The sequence below is a fragment of the Ascaphus truei genome, chromosome 1 (assembly GCF_040206685.1).
Source record: "Ascaphus truei isolate aAscTru1 chromosome 1, aAscTru1.hap1, whole genome shotgun sequence".
Lineage (NCBI taxonomy): Eukaryota > Metazoa > Chordata > Amphibia > Anura > Ascaphidae > Ascaphus > Ascaphus truei.
The window spans coordinates 208,561,709-208,586,026 of record NC_134483.1 but is presented as its reverse complement, the minus strand read 5'-3'; the positions used below and the strand labels follow the sequence as shown (position 1 = coordinate 208,586,026).

General features: G+C 40.7%; 1 protein-coding gene across 24 annotated transcripts in view; it reads left to right on the top strand.

Moving 5' to 3' along the window:
* CSNK1G3 (casein kinase 1 gamma 3) overlaps positions 1–22,121 on the top strand; it is a 143,551-nt gene extending 121,430 nt beyond the window's left edge. For 12 of the 24 annotated variants that reach the window (XM_075600681.1, XM_075600821.1, XM_075600775.1 and 9 more), the window contains 3 exons: positions 14,766–14,872; positions 15,881–15,904; positions 19,687–22,121. In XM_075600681.1, coding sequence (XP_075456796.1) covers positions 14,766–14,872; positions 15,881–15,904; positions 19,687–19,741 — 186 coding nt within the window. In that variant the 3' untranslated portion in view covers positions 19,742–22,121. The remainder of the gene's footprint in view (positions 1–14,765; positions 14,873–15,880; positions 15,905–19,686) is intronic. The other 12 variants (XM_075600765.1, XM_075600811.1, XM_075600858.1 and 9 more) reach the window with 3 other exon arrangements.
* Positions 22,122–24,318: the final 2,197 nt, after the last annotated feature.

Sequence of the window (24,318 nt, the reverse complement as noted above, 5' to 3'; positions counted from 1 at the left end):
TTGACTCTCTTAATTTGAGTTTGTTCATTTGTTTGTTTTTAAACAGTGCTCTAAATCGGAAGTTAAGGACCCAAATTAGGAAAGCTTACATTGCCATGCAAACCTAAAAAAAAAAACAAGGTTTCAATGACCATCTGTATAAGTTCCTGTGGCTTTATTAAACAAAAGAATATTCCCGGTGGAAAAAAATGGGGTTTTCAAATATGAAGGCCATCTGATTATTAAGAAACACTTTATTATTTTAAATAAGAGTGCGAGGAACTTGTCTCAATGCAGAAGGGCTGCATTGTGTGGAAAGCTTGCAATGCATATAATAGATTAATTTGTGTACAACTTTTATATATATATATATATATATATATATATATATATATATATATATATATATATATATATATATATATATATATATATATATCTAACCTGAAAAATTCTAACTTCTGATTATGATAAATACCCGCGTCTTTTAGTTAAAAGTGAATCAATAGTCTGATTTGTGACCCAATAATTGTCTTTTCTGTTACCACGTACGTTTCATTCTTTGAAATTGGCAGAAGCTCTCACATTAGGCTGCGGTCCGAGTGCCTTGTACAGCGCATGCCGCTCGAACAAACACCGCCCCTCAATGGGGCTGAGCCCAGTATGCACCTTAGTGCGGAATGTGCAGCCGCGCTGCACAACAATTTTTCACAAAACATTGAAATGTAATTTATAAGTTGCGTCAGAGGGGTGGCCACGCCCCTGCCGGCGGTTCAGCCAATGGGAGCGAACCGGCGGCATGAGGTCATGGCCACGCCCTTGGAAACGCCCAGCTACGCCCCCCCCCCCGTCGCAATCTTCGACATCTTCTCCCAGATCGCGGTTAAGTGCTGTGCACGCGTCCCCGTCCCGTCCCCCCCCCCCTCCGCCGAGTGCGGGTGCAAAAGTGCACACTGGGACTGTAGCGCCTAAGAGGATAGAGAGCTGCACCCCAACGGTTGCAGTGCTCAGGGTGTACCCTTGAGTGACCTTAGTGGTAGCAATGTTCAAACCACAATAATAATTCAATGTAACTGTAGACAAAGTAAATGTACATTTTCCGTAGAACGTGTAGATTACAAATCTACCTATGACAAAATAGAAGAAAAGAGCGCTCGACCACTAAATCTTTTCGTATAAAAAGGGGCAAGTATTGCACGTTCGTCAAGGTAAAATGAAAAACGCAATTAAAGGTGTAAAGGAAAATATACTTCCAATATATTTGGAGCAACAGCACTTCCGATTGCCGTGATCAGTCCTGTTGCTACTTGGGCAGTGAGACAAAAAAAGAACTTGCGCATTTCGTGATGAGCCTCCAGCCACTTCATCAGGAAACCGGGCAAGATCTCTTTTTTTTGTCTCACTGCCCAAGTAGCAATAGGACTGATCACGGCTATCGAAAGTGCTGTTGCTCCAAATGTATTGGATGTATATTTTCGTTTACGCACTTTGGCTGTGACCACCAAAGTTGAGAAGATGTTATCTCTACCATCGGCGTGTGACTGTGTTACCTGACGCCATCTGTGTGCATTCTTTGCACCAACCGGTTTAACCCACCGCGTGATCTCCGCCGGCCTCTCTCGCGTAACCAGATTGATAAAAAGTGATTACTGAGGAGATGCTACAGACATAGATGAGTACGACTTGCCTGTGGACCTCCCGCTGACACATCACTGACAGGCTGTATCCTTTTTCTAATTGCGTTCTTAGTTTTATCTTCATGTAGTGCAATACTTACCCCTTTTAATACGAGTAAAATTCTAGATATACTGTACTATGAGTGGTTGTGCGCTCTTTTCTTCCACTTTCTCTTAGATTTCTGTTGTGGAGCCGACATATACAATGAGCTGCAGACGTGGAACTCTTTCACGTTGAGCCAAATACTTTGTCCGGACTTTAAACACAAGTGACTTATACTTTTTGATTTGACACTTCCATTCCCTTTAGTGTCCACTCGCCATTTGGCTTTATATGAATAGTTTCATCACTCACTTATTGGGTTTAGGTTTAGTAGCCTAGAAAGAAGCACTGTAAATATTGTTAATAATTTTTGGAAAATATTTATCCATCACACATTATAGATATACAAGCCTGTATAATAGTGTGCCAGTTTTTCATGCTTCACTTCATAAATCTACCTATGGCTAAACGTTACTTTCTCCCCACCCCAATTTTTTTTTACGTAAATATGAATTTGCATAAATCCTTTTTATCTATGTTACACTTGCGGTGTGTGTGTGCACATGTGCAGATATGCATTCTGTTCATCAGCCTTAAACCTACCAGACTATCTAAGTATGTTATCAGCACTGGAAACAGTGATAAACGTTGAAAAGAAATATATATTTTCCTGAACACATCTTGGCATAACCGTTATTAGAAAAATATTCTATTTTATTAATGCATATATTTTGTAAGACGAAGCTCTTTCAGTGGTTCACTATTCCCAAAGTTATAAAACTTTGTAAGACCTTCCCATAAACGGCAGCAGTCATATTAAATGTCCATGGCAGAAAACACTGTACCTCAGACAAATTGTGAGCGACCAATATTAAGAGGGAACACCCCTATTCCAAGTCTAGATGAGGATTACGCTCTCAAAACTACTGTGGACCTAATAAATGTTGGTGCTGCCCCCCAAAATTGGTGCCATAAATAGAGATGTATAAACCACAGGTGAAGACACCAGGGAATTCTGTTTCACAAAGCGAATATGTAGAACAAAAGGTGTACAAACAGCGCTTATACAATCAACAAATGATAAACCTTAGATAAATTGTCCGAATGGTAGTCCTGGAGCTGCCTGTTGAGATTGTTCTGGTATCTTGCACCCAGACTTGAATTTGTGGACAAAAGCAACCTCCTCTGGCGCTGAGGTGGGGACTTGAATTTTCTTCGTATAGACTGTGACCTCAGGAAAAAACAAAAGACAAAACATGCAGGAAGCCTGCAATGGTGTATTACCCAAGGGATACAAAACATATATATAGGAGCAATTTATTGATTGATTATCTATAAAATATACATAATAATATACATGAAAATATACATAAAAATTAATAAAATATTTGAACCAGTGCTTGGCACTAACTGGTGATGTGAACAAGCTGCTTGCACACTATCACAGTAGGAGGCTTGAAATTGTGTCCAAGACTTCTGATCTTTGCTCCGCCTGGTAAAAATTGAAAACCTACTCACCAGATGTGAATAGGTCAAATGCACTGGTTAATGGTCTTTAAGGCCGGGATACACCGTCTGCCTGGCGGTGTTTACGTCTCCTGCTGCCGGGATCCTATCTCGTGCTCCGTCGTGAATCACTTCATGGAATGCACCCGATCCGCTCGCGCAATGACGTCACCAATTCTCGTCCACTGCTACGGTGTCCCAACAGTACCAAAAACCATCCAACGCGTTTCGAAAGCTCTATTGGTGTCTTTCTTCGTCAGGGAGCCTGACGAAGAAAGACACCAATAGAGCTTTCGAAACGCGTTGGATGGTTTTTGGTACTGTTGGGACACCGTAGCAGTGGACGAGAATTGGTGACGTCATTGCGCGAGCGGATCGGGTGCATTCCATGAAGTGATTCACGACGGAGCACGAGATAGGATCCCGGCAGCAGGAGACGTAAACACCGCCAGGCAGACGGTGTATCCCGGCCTTAAAGACCATTAACCAGTGCATTTGACCTATTCACATCTGGTGAGTAGGTTTTCAATTTTTACCAGGCGGAGCAAAGATCAGAAGTCTTGGACACAATTTCAAGCCTCCTACTGTGATAGTGTGCAAGCAGCTTGTTCACATCACCAGTTAGTGCCAAGCACTGGTTCAAATATTTTATTAATTTTTATGTATATTTTCATGTATATTTTTATGTATATTTTATAGATAATCAATCAATAAATTGCTCCTATATATATGTTTTGTATCCCTTGGGTAATACACCATTGCAGGCTTCCTGCATGTTTTGTCTTTTGTTTTTTCCTGAGGTCACAGTCTATACGAAGAAAATTCAAGTCCCCACCTCAGCGCCAGAGGAGGTTGCTTTTGTCCACAAATTCACAAAGCGAATACCTAACTTTAAGTTTCAAAGGGAGGCATCTCTGTAACCTTTAAATATTTCTGGGAGTGCTACTAACGAGGCTCACCCCACTCTGACGGAACGTATAGACTGTGCAGCACCACAACGTGATGTGAAGTCTGTTACTCCATCCAGCACTTACAGATGCAGCGGCCGCTATTCGAACACTTCACGCAGTGTATACCTTGGAATACCCATGTCATAGCGCGGGATTTCTTCCCACCGTACGGCCTTTAGACGCAAGTTCAGGCGAGTGCTTAAGTTCAGCTTGCTTCATCTGGACATTGTTTCAGTCCGGTGGACAGTTTCACTTTAAATACTTCATCCGAATGTTTAGTTTGTTCCTTCTTACGTGCCTTTTTCTCTAGATTAAAAGCTTTAGGATTTTATTGGGATAGGAAAGGGTTAACCAAATCTTTTGGATCTGAGAGCAGTTGTACGGTTTCATTGGTAGAATCTGTTTGCTGGAAGGTTTCTTGTTTCAACCAATATAACATCTTGGGCCTCGGCTATAGTGGAAACGGGCGCGCGCGCTGCAGCGCACGCTCGCCTGTAGCAGGAGAAATTTGCTGTCCTGCAGGCAGAAGCGAAAGGGAGGCTTTCCGGGGGGGGGGGGGGGGCGCGCAGCCGTGACATCATGGAGCTGGTTTGCCTTTTTTGAACTAACCACTTACGTGACCCGGCTGTCGCGCAGGGAATTCAAACTTGCTTGTTGTGTGAAGCACCGATCTCCCCATCGTGCGCTCTATACATAAATACATTGACGTCCTAGTGTTTGTTTTAGGCGAGAGCTACGTTGCTCAAGCAGTCTCCTGCACTATGGACGCACCCTTGGACTACAACCCGAGTGAGCACCTTGCGTCGCTCGTGGCTTTCAGCCAAGCAATCTGTGTACTTCAGATCACTCGCGACGGGGAGGCATGGCATTGCAGGGGAACGGCCATGACGTCACGCGGTTGGTTTGCCCTCGTTGGCTCTACTGCCGCCGTGACGTGGCCATCTCTCGGCCGCCATGCCAAAAGTAAAATTTCTTGACTTCTCAAAATGTAGTCGTGCCACTCGCGCTTGATTATGTGCTCTTAAGCACTGACTGGGGCCAGACCCATAGAGGGCTGTATCTTTTTAGCGCCGTGCGAGCAGTGGGGACGAGGCCTAAAGGAGCATTCCTTCCTAGGACCCAAGTGTATTAATGGCAGTGAGGTGTGTTTAAGGGGGTGGTCGTTGCCCTTTTTACATAGATCTGACACTAGAAGTATTTTAAATAATAAGTTAGTTTTTAAACATCGTGATCTGAGACATTGGACGGATTTGATTTAACTCTGACTACTCAAGTGGGGGTGATGGAGGGGGCTCGGCTCGTCTGTCACCTTCCCTTATCTTTATTTGCTCTGATAAGGGCAAGGAGTTAGGGTGAAGAAACACATGATTGGGAAACACTTTCTATTTCAGAGGCCCCAAGACATTCCATTTGTAATTATTTAGCAAAAAAAGACAGATAAAAACCCTTGCTATTAGCATCATTAGAAGTGTTAGGAGAAGCCAATTAAATTCTTTAGAAAAGGTTGTTTTTTGGCCGGCTATGTGGTATTGTACTTCTTGTTTTTGGGAGAGTTAATTACAGATCTCTACATATTTTAAGCCTCCTATTCCTATATTTAGGCCCTATTCAAAATGATCTGAAGCGGTCTTGCTTGTGATTAAGAAGTTTACTTCTTTTAAACGTATGTATATCTTTATTTATACAGCGCTGACCGTGTGCTCGGCGCTTCACAAAGACAATACCGTACAGGAAAATGTATAATAATACAAGAAGCGCAGCAAAGTCCGACAATAGGAAAGGAAATCCCTGCCCCTGAGAGCTTACAATGTAAATGTTATGTTGGGAGACCTACAGAGACAGCAGGTGTGGGAATAAGTGCAGTAGATGGCAGTGCTTGGCCACAGTGGTGGGTAGGAGTGACTGAGTGTGGGTCAGTAGCCATGAGTGCAGGCTATTTGGATGCTTAATTTGTGAGGTGAGTTTTAAGGTTGGTCGGTATTAAATTAGATGGGTTAATACGATTTAGCAGGGAAAGAGGTAGTAGAGAGGTGTGGGTGAGAGGTGTGTGTATGGCTGGGTCAAGGATAAAGGTGGAGTGTAAAAGTTGTTGGGAAATGGGTGTGTAAATAGCAGTGCCGTATATGGGCACATGCATAGGGGGGAGGGGAGGAGAGATGAAGAAATGTGGATAGGAGGGGAGTGGGGAAGTTGGAGAGAACAGAAACGTTTACACAGGAGTGACGAAAAAGCAAATAGGAAGGCATAGTGAGATGCTGGGAGAGAGGAAGGAGGAGGAAGTTCTCAGGTATTTGATAAGAAGAGTAGGAGTTGAAAGAGCAGGTGTATAAATTAGGCTATGCAGGATAGTGTAGCACTGATGAGTAAGCATCAGCTTAGAAATTGAGTGTATAGATGTGTACAAATTGACAGAATATTTCGAAAGTCAAGTTCACAGTTGCAGGGTTGTTGTTAAAGTGCAGAGTTCAGTTCGTCTTGCAGTCCTCACCTCCAATATTAACTCCGCTGACCCTTCATATTGACACTTCCAAGATGGACTGACTACTCTAAACAGATTCACTTGACTAATAATTAAGGGAGGGGTTTGCCTTTTCGTCTACATAGCAAGGCGATGTTAATTAGATAAATGAAATGGACTGCAAGCTTCTCCACCACAGAGAAGAGTACTTCACAGTACATTCAATTGGGGGCTTTAGCCTCGGCTCACACAGCAAATTCACTCTAAACTAATGACAGCCTTGCAATTTGAGTGCATTAACTGCACAAATGTGCCTCTGTGGGTCAACATTACTTTAAGACTACACTTCCTAAAATAAATAATTGTTATATCAACAATAGCACAGACAGCCGTTTCCTTTTCACCAAATAATTATTTCTTAGGGCATGATATTGTATGGGCTATTTCTTTGTCCTCTCTTTCCATCTGCTGGATTGGTTTGTTCACATTGAAAGGGGATGTAAAGGCTTGAGGTACAGCTTGAGTATGGATATCATTAAAGTTATTTATCCCATCAACCTCACTGATCTTCCGCACAGCCCCACTCTATGGCAAGCTGTGCCACTTGAAATGTTTAGCGGAAGTGCTTGTGGAAAACAATGCATCCGCCTCACAATCCGTCCCCACACTTACAGGATAAATTATTTAAAAATGCAGAGCCAGGCTTTCTTGAGAGGATTGTAAATGGGGATAAGGCCTGAGGAGGCTGAGATCTTGAAATTGGAGACTTCCGTAGAAAAGCATGCAACTCGGCTAAGTATGTAGAGCTAAGATGGATTCCAAGATATATAGGACACCAGCTGCTTAGGAATTGGTTTAATTGTGTCACCACTGACACCTGTTAAATACCTTTTTCATCTGATTGTAATATTGACAGGTTTACAGTGATCCTGGTTTCAGGCAACAAATTCTAAACATGTTCAAAGGGCTGCATTTATTCTTTCCACATAGAATTCTCAATTCAAATGAATGGCCGTTTTTGTGCATATCACTTTCATGAATCTATTTGTGTCTTGATGTTTTTCTTGAATAATTTCACTGACCTGTTGTACTGATCTTAGTGTGTGTGTGTGTGTGTGTGTCCACAAATTGTAAAAAATGTCGGTAGCCCCCCCAAAAAAAGCAATGGGTGCCCCCTCCTGCCCCCAAATTGTTCTTATCCCCCCCTCCTGCTGTCAAGTGCTTGCCGGCGGTGGGGTGCGGGGTCTTCCGGCATTCTCCTGCAACTCCCATAAAAATGGCTGCGTGGCATCAAATGACACTGCGTTGCCATAAACATGGGATGCTATGTGATGTCACGTGGCGTCAAGTTGCCATGGCAACGTGATGTAGTGACACCACGTAGCATCCCGTTGTAATGGCCATCGCAGCCATTTTCACAAAAGTTGGAGGGGGAGACACGGAAGTTGCAAGAGAATGCCGGGAGATGCCGCACCCCGCCGCCGGTAAGCGCTCAACAGTGGACAAAATGCGCTCGCCCCAGGAGTGGGCATTTGTCGAGCCGTTTGTGTATGTGTGTGTATATATAATCGCACACACGCACCATGGTGTAATAAAGGATAAAATTATTTAATATAATATCTAAGCGTGGTGCGATATGCACTTACAGAATCATTCAAATGAAATTCATAGGAGAGAAACTGTCCAGAACCTGAATACCACCGGCAGGTAGTCTGAAGATAAAGGCGTCCGCAAGGGCAAAACTGCCAAACAAATGATAGCTTTAATGATGGATACTACACGTAAAGAAAAACCCGCACTGCTGGTGTTGAACCTGGTGAGGTGCTAACTGGGTGAGGACATAATAGTGTAATTAAAGAGAAAAAGAACCCAGTTTCCTAGCACTCCTTCACAACAAATGTATAATGATAATATTAAAATTACTTTATTAATAACTAATGAATAAAAAAAGGGGTGTTAAAACGTAATTAAATACTCTATAGAACAGCACGTGACTGTATCTGTTGGTAACCCACCCGGATCTAGGTGGGTAGATATGGTATGATCCCTGATAGATATTCGGGATCAATAGCTATATGTTATAGCTACCTGTAATGCAGGAAAGGAGTCTGAGAAAGCCCACTTAAGAGACTGTCTCTATGTGAGTGTATCGTGGCGTGTAGTGCGCTCTAATGGATACACTCTAATATCTGGTATATAATGCGTAAGGTTAGACCTAAATGTATCTACCCCGGATAGAGATTGCACTGGTTGCTATATAATCACCAGCGTTGACAAGGTTAAATCTCTATAGAGGACACAAATTGCCCATACTATTCTGCGCAGACTAATAGTCAAGCACTAAAGTGTGATAATGCAGTATCAGAAGGCTAAGGCATCTACATGTAGTTACCCATACACCTTGGAGGTGATGTAAGCCCAAATAGGCACTCCCTCACTACTGTCAGTATGGTGTGGGTAATTGTAAGATGTTTGTGTATAGCATCTAATAGTTCAGATAGAATAATATCTAAAATGCCACATATGCACACTCTCAGCACATTTGTAGTCACCCTTACACTTGGCAGAATGGTATACTGCGTAGGTGGTGGGGGCTAGTGTGAAGACACCCCCCCCACAGTATAGAGAGGGTGGGTATGGTGGTAGCACTGACTACTAGGGCTAATTACATGCACATGAGCAGCTGGGAGGCTGTTCATCAATGAGGAGATACACTAGCTAGCAAATACAGCCAAATGTGGTGGGGTACACAAGGGGTTAATATAGGATGAGGTCAATACCCCATAACACCCCTCCCCCCCTTCCCCTCAGAGTATTGAGCAATATATATGCACTCAATGATAGCGTGAGGAGCCGGTCTGACTGGTAATCGCATAGTCCCCTACATCAGCACTGATCCTGGTTATATCAGTGCCGATGTGCTCGAGGACATGCCTGTCTGTAAGGTGGGTTTAGCAAAGACTCCTTGAAAGCATAGAACGTCGCGCGGTACTGGTATACAGCGCGATCCCGTGTCAAACAAGCACAGCTAGGGAAGCTGAATTGCGGTAAGGCGGATCAATATCCTTAGACTCTAATGTTTAAATAAACAAGCTTCCCGCGTGTGCAGAGAGAGAACTGCCGACGCGCGCGTTTCACGTGTAAAAACGCTTCTTCAGGACACGTAGGGTTTAGCCTTCTGGGGTTTAGCCTTCTGATACTGCATTATCACACTTTAGTGCTTGACTATTAGTCTGCGCAGAATAGTATGGGCAATTTGTGTCCTCTATAGAGATTTAACCTTGTCAACGCTGGTGATTATATAGCAACCAGTGCAATCTCTATCCGGGGTAGATACATTTAGGTCTAACCTTACGCATTATATACCAGATATTAGAGTGTATCCATTAGAGCGCACTACACGCCACGATACACTCACATAGAGACAGTCTCTTAAGTGGGCTTTCTCAGAATCCTTTCCTGCATTACAGGTAGCTATAACATATAGCTATTGATCCCGAATATCTATCAGGGATCATACCATATCTACCCACCTAGATCCGGGTGGGTTACCAACAGATACAGTCACGTGCTGTTCTATAGAGTATTTAATTACGTTTTAACACCCCTTTTTTTATTCATTAGTTATTAATAAAGTAATTTTAATATTATCATTATACATTTGTTGTGAAGGAGTGCTAGGAAACTGGGTTCTTTTTCTCTTTAATTACACTTTAATGATGGATAGAAAGGATAATCTATAGCCAGATCAGAGGAGCAGGGCTTGCCGAGGTTAAAATAACCTCCCGATATACACTCAAAGTGAATATACACTAAAAGCCCTGGGTGGAGTTTTGACACGGTGACGTCATTGGCAGTGGACGGCGTTGAGCGAAGCTTACTTTCACTTTGAGTGGACATGATCTTCGGACTAACAGCCTGTGGTATCCAGGTCCTAGACGGTGACAATTCACATCCCAACGGATGTACATACGCATTTAGGTATAAGCAGATATTTTATTAAGTCATGGGTAGTAGTAATTATTTAAACTCAATTGTGACTATTAGTCATAATGGATTCATTGCCTTAGGCAAGATGATATTGCCATACAAAGCCACAAAATCAGTCTTTGACAGTGTATAAGCCCTTTGAGCTCCTTTGCAGTGTAGCAAACATGTATCAATTGGTACCACACTGCTGGGTTCTGCTCCGATAGTAATGGCAGCAGGGTTAGTGAGCTCCGTAAACTTTTTTTTTTCCACTTAAATTTTTATTGGCAATTTTCAGTTAGGATACAGAAGATAAAGTAGGAACCGTAAGGATGTTATATAGCAAAAACCATAACATATACATAAAGTTTCCGGGCCCACAAATCCAGACATATTGATTATCCAAATGTTTAGGGTCCTCCTTAACATCCCCTAATAACTCTGTGGCTAAATAACAGTGGACAGAACATAATGGACACAACAATACAAAGGAAAATGAGGGGATGGGGGAGGTGGGGTACATTATTTGCAACGGTCTAAGTTTATTTTACTTGTATTCTCCAGGTCATATTCATTATTCGAAAGGTATAGTCGTTGCTCTCGTTCATTTGAGACATGCCTCAGTGCTAGATCAGTCCAGGAGGATCGTCTTCTCCTGCTTATACCCAAGACAATATCTCTCTGACACCCTCTCCAGCAAACCATGGGTCCCAGGTCTGGAAGAACTTGTCGCAGCTCTCCCTTAGGAAAGCTGTGAGTTTTTCCATCGTAACAATATGCCATATTCTACCTTTTACCATTGCCAGAGAGGGGGCTTCCTGTTTTTTTTTTGGACACCACAATACAGCCTCTCGTAGCTGACATGATGTGTGATATTAGTTTGGTTGAGGCTCCTTTCATACCTTGAACTGGTCTGCCTAGTAGGGCAGACCATGGGTCAGGTCTCAGATCCATATTCAGAAGTCTATTGATAAGCAGGTAAACCCGTCTCCATAGGGGGACTAGTGTCGGGCAATTCCACTAGATATGTGATATTGAGCCATTCTGTCCACACCCACTAAAACAGGTTGGTGAGTGGGAGTTGTATATTGCATGGAGACTAACTGGAGTCATGTACCAGCAAAATAAGTTTGTAGGAGTTTTCCTGGACCACAGTACAGATAGAACTTTTTGCTGCAGCCTCCCAGATATCAGCCCAGTCTTAATCATCCAGGACCTCACCTAGCTCCTCCTCCCATTTTAGCATATGGAAAGGTTATACTATTCCCTAATTAACTCAGGGACAGATAAGGCAGAAATCATGCCCCTCTCGAGATCTATACATGACTAGAGATTCAAAATAGGTTTGTGTAGGAGGATCATGCGCCTCCTAGAACTGGGTGACAAAATGTTTAATCTGTAGATATCTGAATATTTCCGTTAGTGGAAGGTTCCTTTTTTCTCTCAGTTCTGGAAATAGCATAATCCCGGTGTCTCTGAATACAGTAGGTCTCCCACTCTGGTAATCCCAGCTGCCCTCCAAGCTTGGAACGCACCTAATGGTCTGCCTCAGTCAAAATGTGGGTTACCAAAAAACGGGATCATGGGGGAGCCGATTTTTGTAAGTTGGAATTTGAATTTCAAACTGTCCCAGCTTGTCAGTGATGAACTTTTTTTTTTTTAAACGAGAGAATACATGTCCTGTAGTAATCAGACACACCAGGATTTCAGACCATGTAATCTGACACACCAATCGACTGATTAGTGGCCCGTGACGGTGACGAAAGTACCCAACAAGACAAACAGGATACACAGTAGAACAGTAGGCACACCAGTAAGGGATACATAGGCAAGTGCACGCTTCATAAGCAAAACATGTGGTAATATGATACCCAAACAATAAAGTCCAGTGAAATCAGCAAGCAGCACATTGCAAGGTTTGGTAGTAAAGCAAGGTCCCGTTTTGTGAAACGTTGGTTTATTCTTGTATTGGGCTTTATTCATAATACGTTGTGTATGTGTGTATGTACTGTACACACACGCATGCTTTCCTACCCTCTCTTTGCTCTCCCTGCCTTACTGTGTCTTCTCCGCTGTACACACTACACTCCCCCCTCTCCTACTTACCTCAACCTTTCTTTGCGGTCTCTCTATTTCCTCCCCCTTCTGACATTGCTGTCTCTCCTTCCCTCCCTTTGCACTCCCTCCTGCCCAATGTGCACACTGCTCTACATTCCCAACTCCTTGTCATCCCTCTGTCTCCTCTCCTTGCTGTCTCTCTCGGTCTGCTGTCTCTCCTCCCCTCCCACCTCCATCATGCCCAGCTCCTCTTTGCACTCTCTCTTCCCCTGCTTGCACTCCCTGCCTTACTGTGTCTGCTCCTCTCGGTTCATACTATGATCCCTCCTCTTCTACTCATCTCATATGTCTCCTCCTCTCCTTGCTGTCTCCACTTCCATTAAAATCACTTCCCCCAGTTTCCTGGGTAATCGAGAACTCCCAAATCTCCGCTTACCATACTGTATCTTCAAATATTAATATTGAAATGTCACTATCATTGCTTTGTTTTGGACTTGCTGCATCATAAAAAGAATGATGTTTTGTTCATGTAATCTGCCTCTTGACTGCTATTTGATCTATAGCCAACCATATGCTATGCTGCTTATGACTCATGGCTGCATACTGAAAAGCACATTTTGATTGTTTATGACAGCAGTAATTTAACAGCACAATGTATTACTTACAGCACAATGTATTACTTACAGCATGCTACCTAGGTATTTTTCTTGCTTAGTAGCGAAGACGATAGGTTGAAGACTATACTGTAGGTTGAACTTGATGGACGTATGTCTTTTTTCAACCTCATCTACTATGTATATGTAACTAATAGTAAATAATTTTATATTTTTCTACGTGTGATAGGATATTTAAATATATATATATACACACACTGCTACTACCAGTAATAGAGCCCAGCCTGCTTTATTTTGTACAGATGCAGCATATATGTTTACATCTTTCATTGATCTAAGGATACCTGTGAAAAATAAATTATTTCTTAACCGCAGATAATAAATACACCAGATGTTCATATTAAAAATTTTCAGAAACACGGTTCTGTTTAAAAATGAAGGGAAATTGTTTTAACAGGTTCTATCATTTGATTTGTTGTTAGCCTAAAACATTTAGTATGCCATTGGGGCAAATACCAGTGTGTCTCTGTGTGTGTCTCTGTGTGTGTCTCTGTGTGTGTCTCTGTGTGTGTCTCTGTGTGTGTCTCTGTGTGTGTCTCTGTGTGTGTCTCTGTGTGTCTCTGTGTGTGTCTCTGTGTGTGTCTCTGTGTGTGTCTCTGTGTGTGTCTCTGTGTGTCTCTGTGTGTGTCTCTGTGTGTGTCTCTGTGTGTGTCTCTGTGTGTGTCTCTGTGTGTGTCTCTGTGTGTGTCTCTGTGTGTGTCTCTGTGTGTGTCACAGTGTGTGTCACTGTGTGTGTCACTGTGTGTGTCACTGTGTGTGTCACTGTGTGTGTCACTGTGTGTGTCACTGTGTGTGTCTCTGTGTGTGTCTCTGTGTGTGTCACAGTGTGTGTCACAGTGTGTGTCACAGTGTGTCACAGTGTGTGTCATGCAGAAGACCATTGCACAGTATATCTGATTTGGGATGAAAGTAGCAAAATAGGAGAGCATGGCCTTCTGGATCTGGGAGAGAGAGATGGAGAGGAAACTTATGCACTGGGCAGCAGGGGGAGCTATACATAGCCCGCAGAGCTATGGTAAGAAGGTACGGCAGCTTTGTAGCATTGTGTGGTCACATTTGTTGTCTGTTCATCTAACCATGTTGCTTTCCGTTCATAAGCAGCTTTTATTAAAAAAAATGTGAATATCTTGCCTTTAGAGTTGCTTTTTTATAGACATATGGAAGTTTCCCCGCACATTTGTTACTTTAAATACGTGTCATGCAATGTATATGAAAAGTTGCAAATAATGTATGCTTGTAATTCTGTCTTCTTTTTTGATGTATGGTCTTTGGACTTATAAATAGAATTCAATCGTCTAACACATTGGGAAGCGCTTAAATATTCCTTTGTAAACTTGAAATATTCTGTGACATGACACGGTTTCCCTCTCCAGTGTTCATATAAAACCTCAGGACTGACTATCCTCTCAGGCACTATTTCATGTCTTTTTTTTTTTTTTTGTATTTTCACAGGTTGTAAGTTCAACGAATGGGGAGCTGAACACAGATGACCCGACCGCAGGACACTCAAATGCACCAATCACTGCCCCAGCAGAAGTTGAAGTCCTAGATGAAACAAAGTATGTGTTATACTCCATTGCTAGTTTATACAGAGGCAAACTGTGTATTTCTGTTCTTCCTGTGTTTAAAATGCTGCTTTAAAGTCCCTACGCTGGAAAGTATAGGCGAGAGAGAGCCTCTAATCACACTCGACTGATTACTTTCAACTGCTTTTTTTTTCTTCACTGAAATTAAAGTTATTCCAGACAGAATTTAGTCGGGTTGATCTTAATGTTTGGTGAGCGCAGCAGGTACATTTGAGGTCATGATCTTGTACATTGAAGGGTGTAATATTGCGTTTTGCTGGGGGTGCCTCTTTAGGTAGTTGTATGTTCCTCACCCCCTGCCCATCTTGATCCCTTCACTTCTTATCTCCTTCCTCTCCCTTACCTCTTAACCTCCTCCTCCTTTAAAATCCCTCCCTAACCCCATACTCGCTTCTCTTTTTTCACCTCCTCCTTTACCTTCACTCCTCATGACCCACTTCTTACCTCCGCTCTTAACTTCTTCATCACATTCATTCATCTCGTCTTATCCCTTTCACTGACAGACGGGGTAGCAGAAGTGAAAGGGTTAATCCCTTCCATTTCTAACCCTTTCATCTCACTACTGCTTATACCCCTCTTCCTTCTCCGTTGTACATCTCCCCTAATCTCTATACCCCTCTCTTTCATTGAGACAGCGTTCTAAAACACTTGATGACCCTTGTCGCTGGCATGGGGGTATCAGAGGAGGGTAGTTGTGTGCAGGTTCCATTTATAGTAAAATAACTTTAATTTATTTGTAACTTACAAGCATTACGTAATATCGATATTGTGAGAATGTTGTTGTCCTCACCCAACCATAGAGCACATTGCCATAGAACCGTGAATATTTTTAGCTAAATATTGTTTTGAAGTCTCCCCATTTTTTGCTGTCTTATTAAAATGTAGAACAGCACAGTAATGCATTTACATTTGAATTTGTAGAGGTGCCATGTGGCTCTGTCTCATTCTCTCCTTTTTCCCTTGTGTTCTCCCTGTGCATAGCTGCCAGAAAGTGTTGAACATGTGGTGAGTTGTCCTAATGCAGAGGCAGGCAGAACCAGCTCCATTCAGCAGTGATTCATTTTAGACCCACGACTCTGTCAAAAAAAAACTAAATTATATGAAACGCCATCATTCCTGCACTCCTTACAGTTGTACTTTTTGAAAGTATATTTATGTAAAGATATTTCTATCATTGGAAAAATCTTTACCAAAACCATAGAATTTGCTTTTTAGGAGCTGTTTTGCCTGCTACAGTTTTAGTGTTTGTCAGTGGAGTAGATTTTTGTGCACTTAACACCAAATGTCTGTTACACAGAATATATATTTCATTGTAACTGCCTTAGTAATTTGAGCTGCCACTCAGTTTTAAAGAGTATGTACAAGGATGTCCTTGCTTCCAATATTATACAAAATGAACTAAAATAATTGGAGTTTAGTTGTGTTTTTATAAGTCCATTTGGAAGAACTGTAAAAATGCCTTTTGCGCTTTACAGCAAGTGGTTCTGTTATAGAAATAGTTAAGAACATACTTATTTTGACCTTGCCAGAGCAATCTATCCCTTTTAGAGTATTGTGAATACACTGAAATGACACTGATTGCGATTCTGTGCAGTCCCCTCTTAAGAACAGAGTATACTATTGACCATGTTTAATGGGTTCAACATTGTTGATTTGACACCACTTAAAAAAAATATATATATTTGAAAATACCCATCTGCTTTTTAACTTTCAACGTCTCCATAAAAATAAAGTACTTTTGGTGTGTTGTTCGTGTTTCTTTGCAGGAGAACTACATATGTCAACTAAGTTTTCCATTTGTTGGTTTGTTTCATCTAATTATGCGTCTATCATTCGCCAAAGAGATAAAATGGAAGATCATCAATTACCAGATAAGAGTAGAATTACACAAACCAGAAGAATGTAGAAAAAAAGAAAATAAGTTGAAACAGTACGTTGTGGTGTTTGAATCTTTCCAAGGAAGCCAGTAGCAGTCATTAGTTACTTACAGCAGATAAACATTTCACCCTCACTGTAGGTTTACACCTTTTAACTCCTATCAGCCAATTGTAACCCACCAAGGGTTCCCGGGCGTTTTGACTAAACACTATCCCACACATTTATTTATCGTGACTACATTTCTCGTTTTCCATGGTCTGTGATCTCACAAATCTTAAATGCTCGTTGAGATAGTTTAAAAATATATACAAATGTTTGACAGCTGCTTCAAAGCATTTAAAAAAAATTGTTTTACAAGCAAAGGTACACTTGAAGTTGAATTTTAAGTCAGTTCACTTTCTGACAGAAATAAGTGGATCAATTTTGTGGTTTTGTCAGGTCTTCGATGTAAGATCTTTTTAAACTCGATTTCACAGTGTGAGATGGAAGTGGAAATGCCATATCATGTGCAAGTACACTTATGCAGTGTAGCATTTTGGAAATCCGTTGATCACTGCCTGTCTCAATAAGAAGACTTCGATAATTGGCAATGCGGTTTTCTAGGTTAATGGCCTGAATGTATTCTGATATAGTAGTAGTAGACAACACTGCTGCTTACCTTTACTGAAACGTCTGTAAGAGCAAAATCTGCAGAAAATGCAGCATTGTTTTCACTAAATGCTGCTCTTGGCTGACAGAAATGAACCGCAGGATCAGTGGGTTGTGCTGCTCAAGTGTTGACAAGGGATTTGTCATCAATGTGATTTGAATCCTTGAGTGCTTTGCCTGCACTGCCTAGCCTTTCATAAACCCTGACTTACAGCAGTTCAGTACCTGTTCTGTTCATTAATTCATACAACTAAATACAATGCAAGAGACCATTTCTTCAGTTTCAGAACAGTTCCTGTGATTGGCTCTTGGGTGCACCATGTACTGAAATCGGCTGATTCATTTGAACGGTTAACCTGAGTGGCAAATCAAAACATTGCTAGAAGTGCATTTACTTTCACTCCCTTGTATTTCGATTCAAAAGCAAAGCTCTCAACTTTTTTTAGTTTATCAATGCAAAAATCATAAAATGTAATGAACATTAATGTACAAGTTTTCTTTTTACATATCGTTTTACATGTAGATTTTTTTAAATTTACTTTGTCACAGGCACATTGATGATTTTCCAAAAAGCAATATACAGTAGTACATTTGATGAAGTGTGGCCAAAAGTGGATAATCGTATAAGACCCAGCTTGGCTGCAGTCCATCTTTCTTTCACAAAGCTTAGACGGCATATACTAGATTGCTAGAACGTGTACTGTCTTCTTTACATCAGTCTCATCAGTGCCCCTGTAACCTCAATCAGAGCAGAAAGCCTGATCTCTCCGCTCTATATTTAGGTCAGGAGGGGGCTGAGACTGGTGTGTATGTCTTTTAAGCAGTATTTCTAGTATCTGTTGTCCATGCAAGATGAATTTGTTTTTACCACAAAGCCAGCCCCCTCTGACAGTTTTGTTGAGGGGGCACTTATGTGATGATCTAAAAGTATTTTTTCACTTGTGAAGTTGAGAGAGCTGCTGAGAATGGTCACTTTATTCCTAGCATTTGGTGCACAGCTTTACTTTCATGATGCACCTTGGTGTCAGCGTGTGTTTTTATTTTTTTTTATTTACAGTATGCATCATTACTATTTCAATAACTGAGATTCTTGCAATTGATGCCACTGTGTCGCAGCCCTATGTGGAATTCAAGAGTTTAACGTAGCACTATAGTCGATGCATTATTATTATTTTATGAAGCACTGCATTTTTTTTTTAATAAATGACGTTTTAATTTAATTCATTTCAGATACATGTTTGATCTACCCACCTTACCATTTGTAATAGGAACTTGCATAGCAGAACAAACGGTTTCCAAACACAATGCATTTTATCCTTTTTCTAACGCTGCTTTGTGGCTTTATCTGCTGCATATTGATTCTGCTGTAAGCAATGTTCAAACTTCTTTAACCAAGTAACTTCTAGAAGCTTGGTTAAAACAAAATGTTCTACGTGACAGGATCCTGTAGAATATTAAACTATATCACACTCTGTAGGGATGCATACATGCACATGTGAAACCAAGCCTAGCCCCTGGCATTTCTGCCAAACAATTTGCTTTTGAAGATGTTTTTCCTAAAGTTCTGCAGTAGATTCTACACTTAAATGATTAAAAACAACCCACCTTAAAGTACTGTATTGTTTTTCTAAACCAAACGTTACTGTTTTGCTACAAGTATATTTGAAACATTTTGAAATTTTCCAGATAGTTTTTTTTTTTTTCCCCCATTGGGATGTGTATTTGATAAATTGCTCTGTTACCATCAACCCATGCTGAGGTCTATGTATCAAGCTCTAAGAATTGATGTTCATTTAAATGAAGCCTCAATGAATTATTTTCTTCAAAAAGTCCTCTTCACGTTTGCCTGCTCACCTGCCCACCCAACCTCCTTGTCGCTGAGCAATTTGGTTGGTAGTTATATTAGGAAATAGGGGCAGGGAAGGAGAAGTTACTTAATGAATAAATATAATATGTTTGCCATTTCTTGCCTCCATTTCTATCTCCCTTTTCCTGCTACAATAAAAGCTAGTCCTTAACACGCGTGGTGTGTTTAAGGCAGTTCAGAGACATGTATGTATGTTGGCGAAGAAGTGTCTTCTATGTGATGCAGAGGCAAAATAATTTAAGCAGCATGTGACGCATGCGTGAAAAATTGTCCACTGGATACATAGACCTCAAGTGGGTTACTTTTCATTGTTAAACTCTGTTACCCCCTCACACATTCACATTTTCCTACCCTGTGCGTATTATTTTTAAACTTCATCTCCGACGTTTTGCAGGTGCTGTTGCTTTTTCAAGCGAAGGAAAAGGAAAACTATTCAACGCCACAAATGACTCTGGAAACGGACAGACCATGGGGAATTACTCACTTGTTCATCTGCTGTCTTGTGATCAGAAAAAAATCATCTCTGCTATGACCACATACATGTCTTTATTTATTTTCCTCAGAAACAAATCTGTTTCCATGCTTTTCTTTTTGGTTGTCTAACATTCTTTATTTGTTCTGATGTCCATCCTTTTAGAAGCGTTAAAGTTTTGTCAAAATAGGATTCTTTTAAATGGACCAATGAAGTGGTACAACTATAAGTTACGGTCTTCAGCCAAAAGCAGTTACATCATCTTGGAAACTGCAAGCTGTTTATAGATAATTGTTCAGTAAAAAGTGGCTTTTATCTTCTTCAAGCAAATAGTGGATAAAGATTGTTTGCTTAAGCTTTAAAATAACATACTAAAGTTGTACCCTTGAAGATTTTACAGTGTGATATTGGCAAAGATTTACAGTATTACTGGATGGTACTGCATTAATGATTTGTAAGCCATTACCGGTCTCTCCATCATAAAATGGTACAACCACTGCCCAGAGGTACTGAGGAAGAACCCGGCTGGATGTGACGGAGGATATCAATGTACAACTGGAGTCAGACCCAGCTTCCTAAGAAAAAAAATCATCTGTTTGCTTTGTACCTCTCGCAGTGATAGAGTAGTGGAAGCGGCAACACTTGTACAATAATCCTACATGTATATGCTGTAACTTGTGCTTCTTGGTAACGTGGTTAGACAGCAAGAAATGAAAAGCATTGAAAGTCAAGGAAATATGTAAGAGATATTAAGAAAAAAAACACTACAAGGAAGAAGATTGGGGTTTAGCAGTCATAATATATGGCAATGTGATCTGGGGAACATTGCATACGGCTTGCTGCAGAACAGCATCCTACTACGTTAATTGAACCCTTTGGCTATGTCATGTGATTGGTGTGTAAATCCTCCTCCAACAAGAAGCAGCCAAATTGATTGGGGCTTCACTGCCTTCTTTATGCGTATAGTTGGTGCTTTCGGAGTTGTTCTCACCTGTCAGGCTGAACCTTGCAGTTGTTGTAGAACATGCCAAAAAGCATTAGCTAGGCACTTCCTTCTCCACCTGTAAGTCTGTATTACAGGCAAACAGTTATTGCACAGATAAGGTGGCATGTTCCTTTTCTGATGTCTATCATTTAACCTCTAAATTGCTACATAAGCCAGCAGACCATTGTGTTGCAGAACCTAGTAGTTCTGGAGTGGTTAAAGCTATGATAACAGAGTTTTGTTTTTGTAATGTTCTAAACTTAGCCTGTATTATTTTTTATTTTTTTTTCAAGATAATTTTGAAGGGAAGTGGCTAGAACAAATATTTTCACCAAAACTCTGGTTAATTTATGTATAAATGAAAAAAAATCCAAGTCTCCTGGAACTAATTTGTAATTTTTTTTTCTCGTCTATCAGTGCACGCCCTATGGCTAACTTATTTATTTTTTTAAGTCTGGTTTGTGGTAACATTAAAAAAAAAATGTGTATTGCAAATAGATAAATGCACATTTGAGTTCATTATTGCATTTACAGGGATTTTAATTGTAATTTGTAATTTATTTTGTTAACCAGGAGTGCAGTGCTTCGTGATGGTTTATGCGCTCACACAAAACTCTGAAAAATACTGATCTGGGGGTTGTTTATTCACTGTCGCTGTAAAATTATTTTTTTCTACGTTGATTAAATACCTGTATTCAACCCACAAAAACAACCCATACCTGTCTGGTCTACAGTTTTCATTCTGCCTTGTTTGTGTTACGGTCTTAAGCTCAAGGATGATATATGTTTATATATATATGTTATGGAAAGATGGAAGATGAGTTGTGGCCATACTAATGTGAAATCACTTCTGTGTCTGCAGTATTTGACCAAATTTTGTTGCACCATATTGTAAATACATGCAGCAACCGTTTCTTATTCATCTGTTTATTTTGTTTCTCAGTAGATCTTTGGTGGGTGGGAGAGGAAGACATTTGGCCTGTACAGTGTTTATATGATCTGAACGCATCACACATAACAAGAAAGTGTATATTATTCCAATTGTGGACTTGAAATATTTTAAGATACAAAAACCCTTTATTTGCTGCAAAGACCAGTATGTAGACATTTTTGCTTTTTTAGCAATATTTAAGTGCTCCATTTACTGCCTTGAAAAGGGGTTTTTCACCTTGGCAGCACAAACTGGTCAACAATATAGGTAATGCAGGTATGTTCAGGTTAAGCCAACAATGTTTTGCATTTATATGCTTTTTTTTCCCCCCTGTCTATACTAATGAAGTCAACATTGCCTGAATGTTTAAATAATGAAATACATCCCTGTTTAAAAGTATGTAACTGAAGAAATTAAAAAATAAAGGTAGTTTTTTTTTAACTTGCCTTTGTTAACTTTTTTCAGTGTAAATTGTCAAAAAATGTATTGCAGTCTTTAGTTTAAAAAATATATATATATTCTTAAATTCATACCACTATAAACTGCATAATTGAGTAAAAAAATGTGCGAAATACTTGATGTGACAAGTATTCTGGAAAAAAAATGCTACTTGGTGATAGATAAAGCAAGCATACTTGTCAAATGAAATACAACGTCTTTGTCAATAAAAAGAAATACTTTCAAGCCGATCAAATTATTAATAAAATGTAACAAATCTTTGGTTGATTATCGTAATTCACACTTAACCTACAATCAATAACTGCTGTTTTACATAGCAACGAATAGTACATTCTTGGGGGGGGGGGGGGTTCCCACAATGACCTACCTCGACCAGACACTTTGAGAGGAAAGAGAGGTGATTTTTAAATGTTTTGCTTTTCCTAACAATTTGTACACTGTGTATATATATTTGTTGGCCTGAGAACATATGTATTTTATTTTTTTAATATGTACAGTATTATGTTTTCTTTTATGTATATTGTTTTTTTTGTTTTGTTTTTTAAATGTTTTTTTTTTTTAAATATGTATTTGGATGGGTTCTATATGTGTTTGTTTTTATATGTATTGGGGGTTTTATATAGTATTTATATAGTTTTTTTGGTATATATTTTGTGGGGAGGAGAGAATGAGTGTGAGGAGGGGGACTGAGTGAGTGGAGTAATTGACATGGGGGGGACAGTGAGATGAGGGGGGTGAGTGAACAAAAGGGAGTAAGAGAGACACCGGGGAGAGATACGTGAGGCAAGGGGCAGGGATTGAGTGAGTGGGGTAATGGAGGGAGGGAGACAGAGGGGAGAGAAATACATGGGAAGAGGGAGGTAAATAGAGTGGACACGCAATGTGTGAAATGGGGGGGGGGTCGCTCATGACACTGGGGAGGCAGTCATAACTCTAGTCCTGGACCCCGGTACATCTGTCTTCGGCCCTGCTTGTAGGCAAGTCTGTCCAGAAATAATCTAATGGCTGATCTGCTGTTCTTCAAATAGAAAGCTCTAGAAAAATTAGAACAAGGAAGCACATTCAATTGTGAAATAAGTATTTACTGTCAATTTACAAAAGGTAAATGATTGCGGTCTCAAACATTAAGATCTGAAGAGCATGTAGCGGAAATAGTAATTGCCGCAGAAGTCCTGCTAGTGCAGCGCCTGTTCTCCCTCTGCCGAGGGCTACCACTTCCGGGTAACTGCTGTCGCACGCACGTTCTGAATCACCACAAGCGTCCAGTTTTGCCAACCACCAATGGAATAGCAATGTAGTAAATATGACCCTAAATAGTAGCCTTAAGGAAATATGCGGTCTGTTAATAATGGGGCAGAGGGGGGTGTACTCATTCAAATGAATGGGCTAGATTATTAACGTCTCCATGGCAATAAATATAATACAGGTGCGCCGCCGAGTATTCTAAAACTTGCCTTGGAAAATCTGGGGCTATCACCAACAAGACCCAGGTACATGTTGCGTACATACTGCAACATTTCAGTGACATTTCTGCAGAGACTAATGGCCCATTGGATTAACAGCAGGGGTCCCATTCAGTTTGTATAGGACTGCCAGTTACCCCCACTGTTAATCCGATGGGCCATTAGTCTGTCTGCAGAAATGTCACTGAAATGTTGCAGCATGTACCTGGGTCTTGTTGGTGATGGCCCCAGATTTGTTTTAGAATACTCGTCTGCACTACAGTAGTATAGAGCAGGGGTGGGCAACTCCAGTCTTCAAGGGCCACAAACAGGTCAGTTTTTCAGGATATCCCTGCTTCCGCACAGGATTGCGCACCTGTGCTGAAGCAGGGATATCCTGAAAAATTGCCCTGTTTGTGGTCATTGAGGACTGGAGTTACCCATTCTTGGTATAGAGATACAAAATTTTAAAAAAAAGACCCTGATACAGAAGGCCATCTAATACAGATTGTGGTTTGAGGAGAACTGTGCTTCCATTGAAGGTAAAAATGTTTTGAAGATTATGAACCAATTATCAGGGGCAAGAAGTTGCTGAGTTGAACAGACCAGAGTTCTCCGTCCTTTGCAACATCAGATTTTACAAACATGTTTTTCCTTTCCTGATGAAACTTTTGAAGTAGAACTGCATCAAAATATTCCTGTAGTATATCTTTGCACAATTTTCTGCCAGTGTGCTC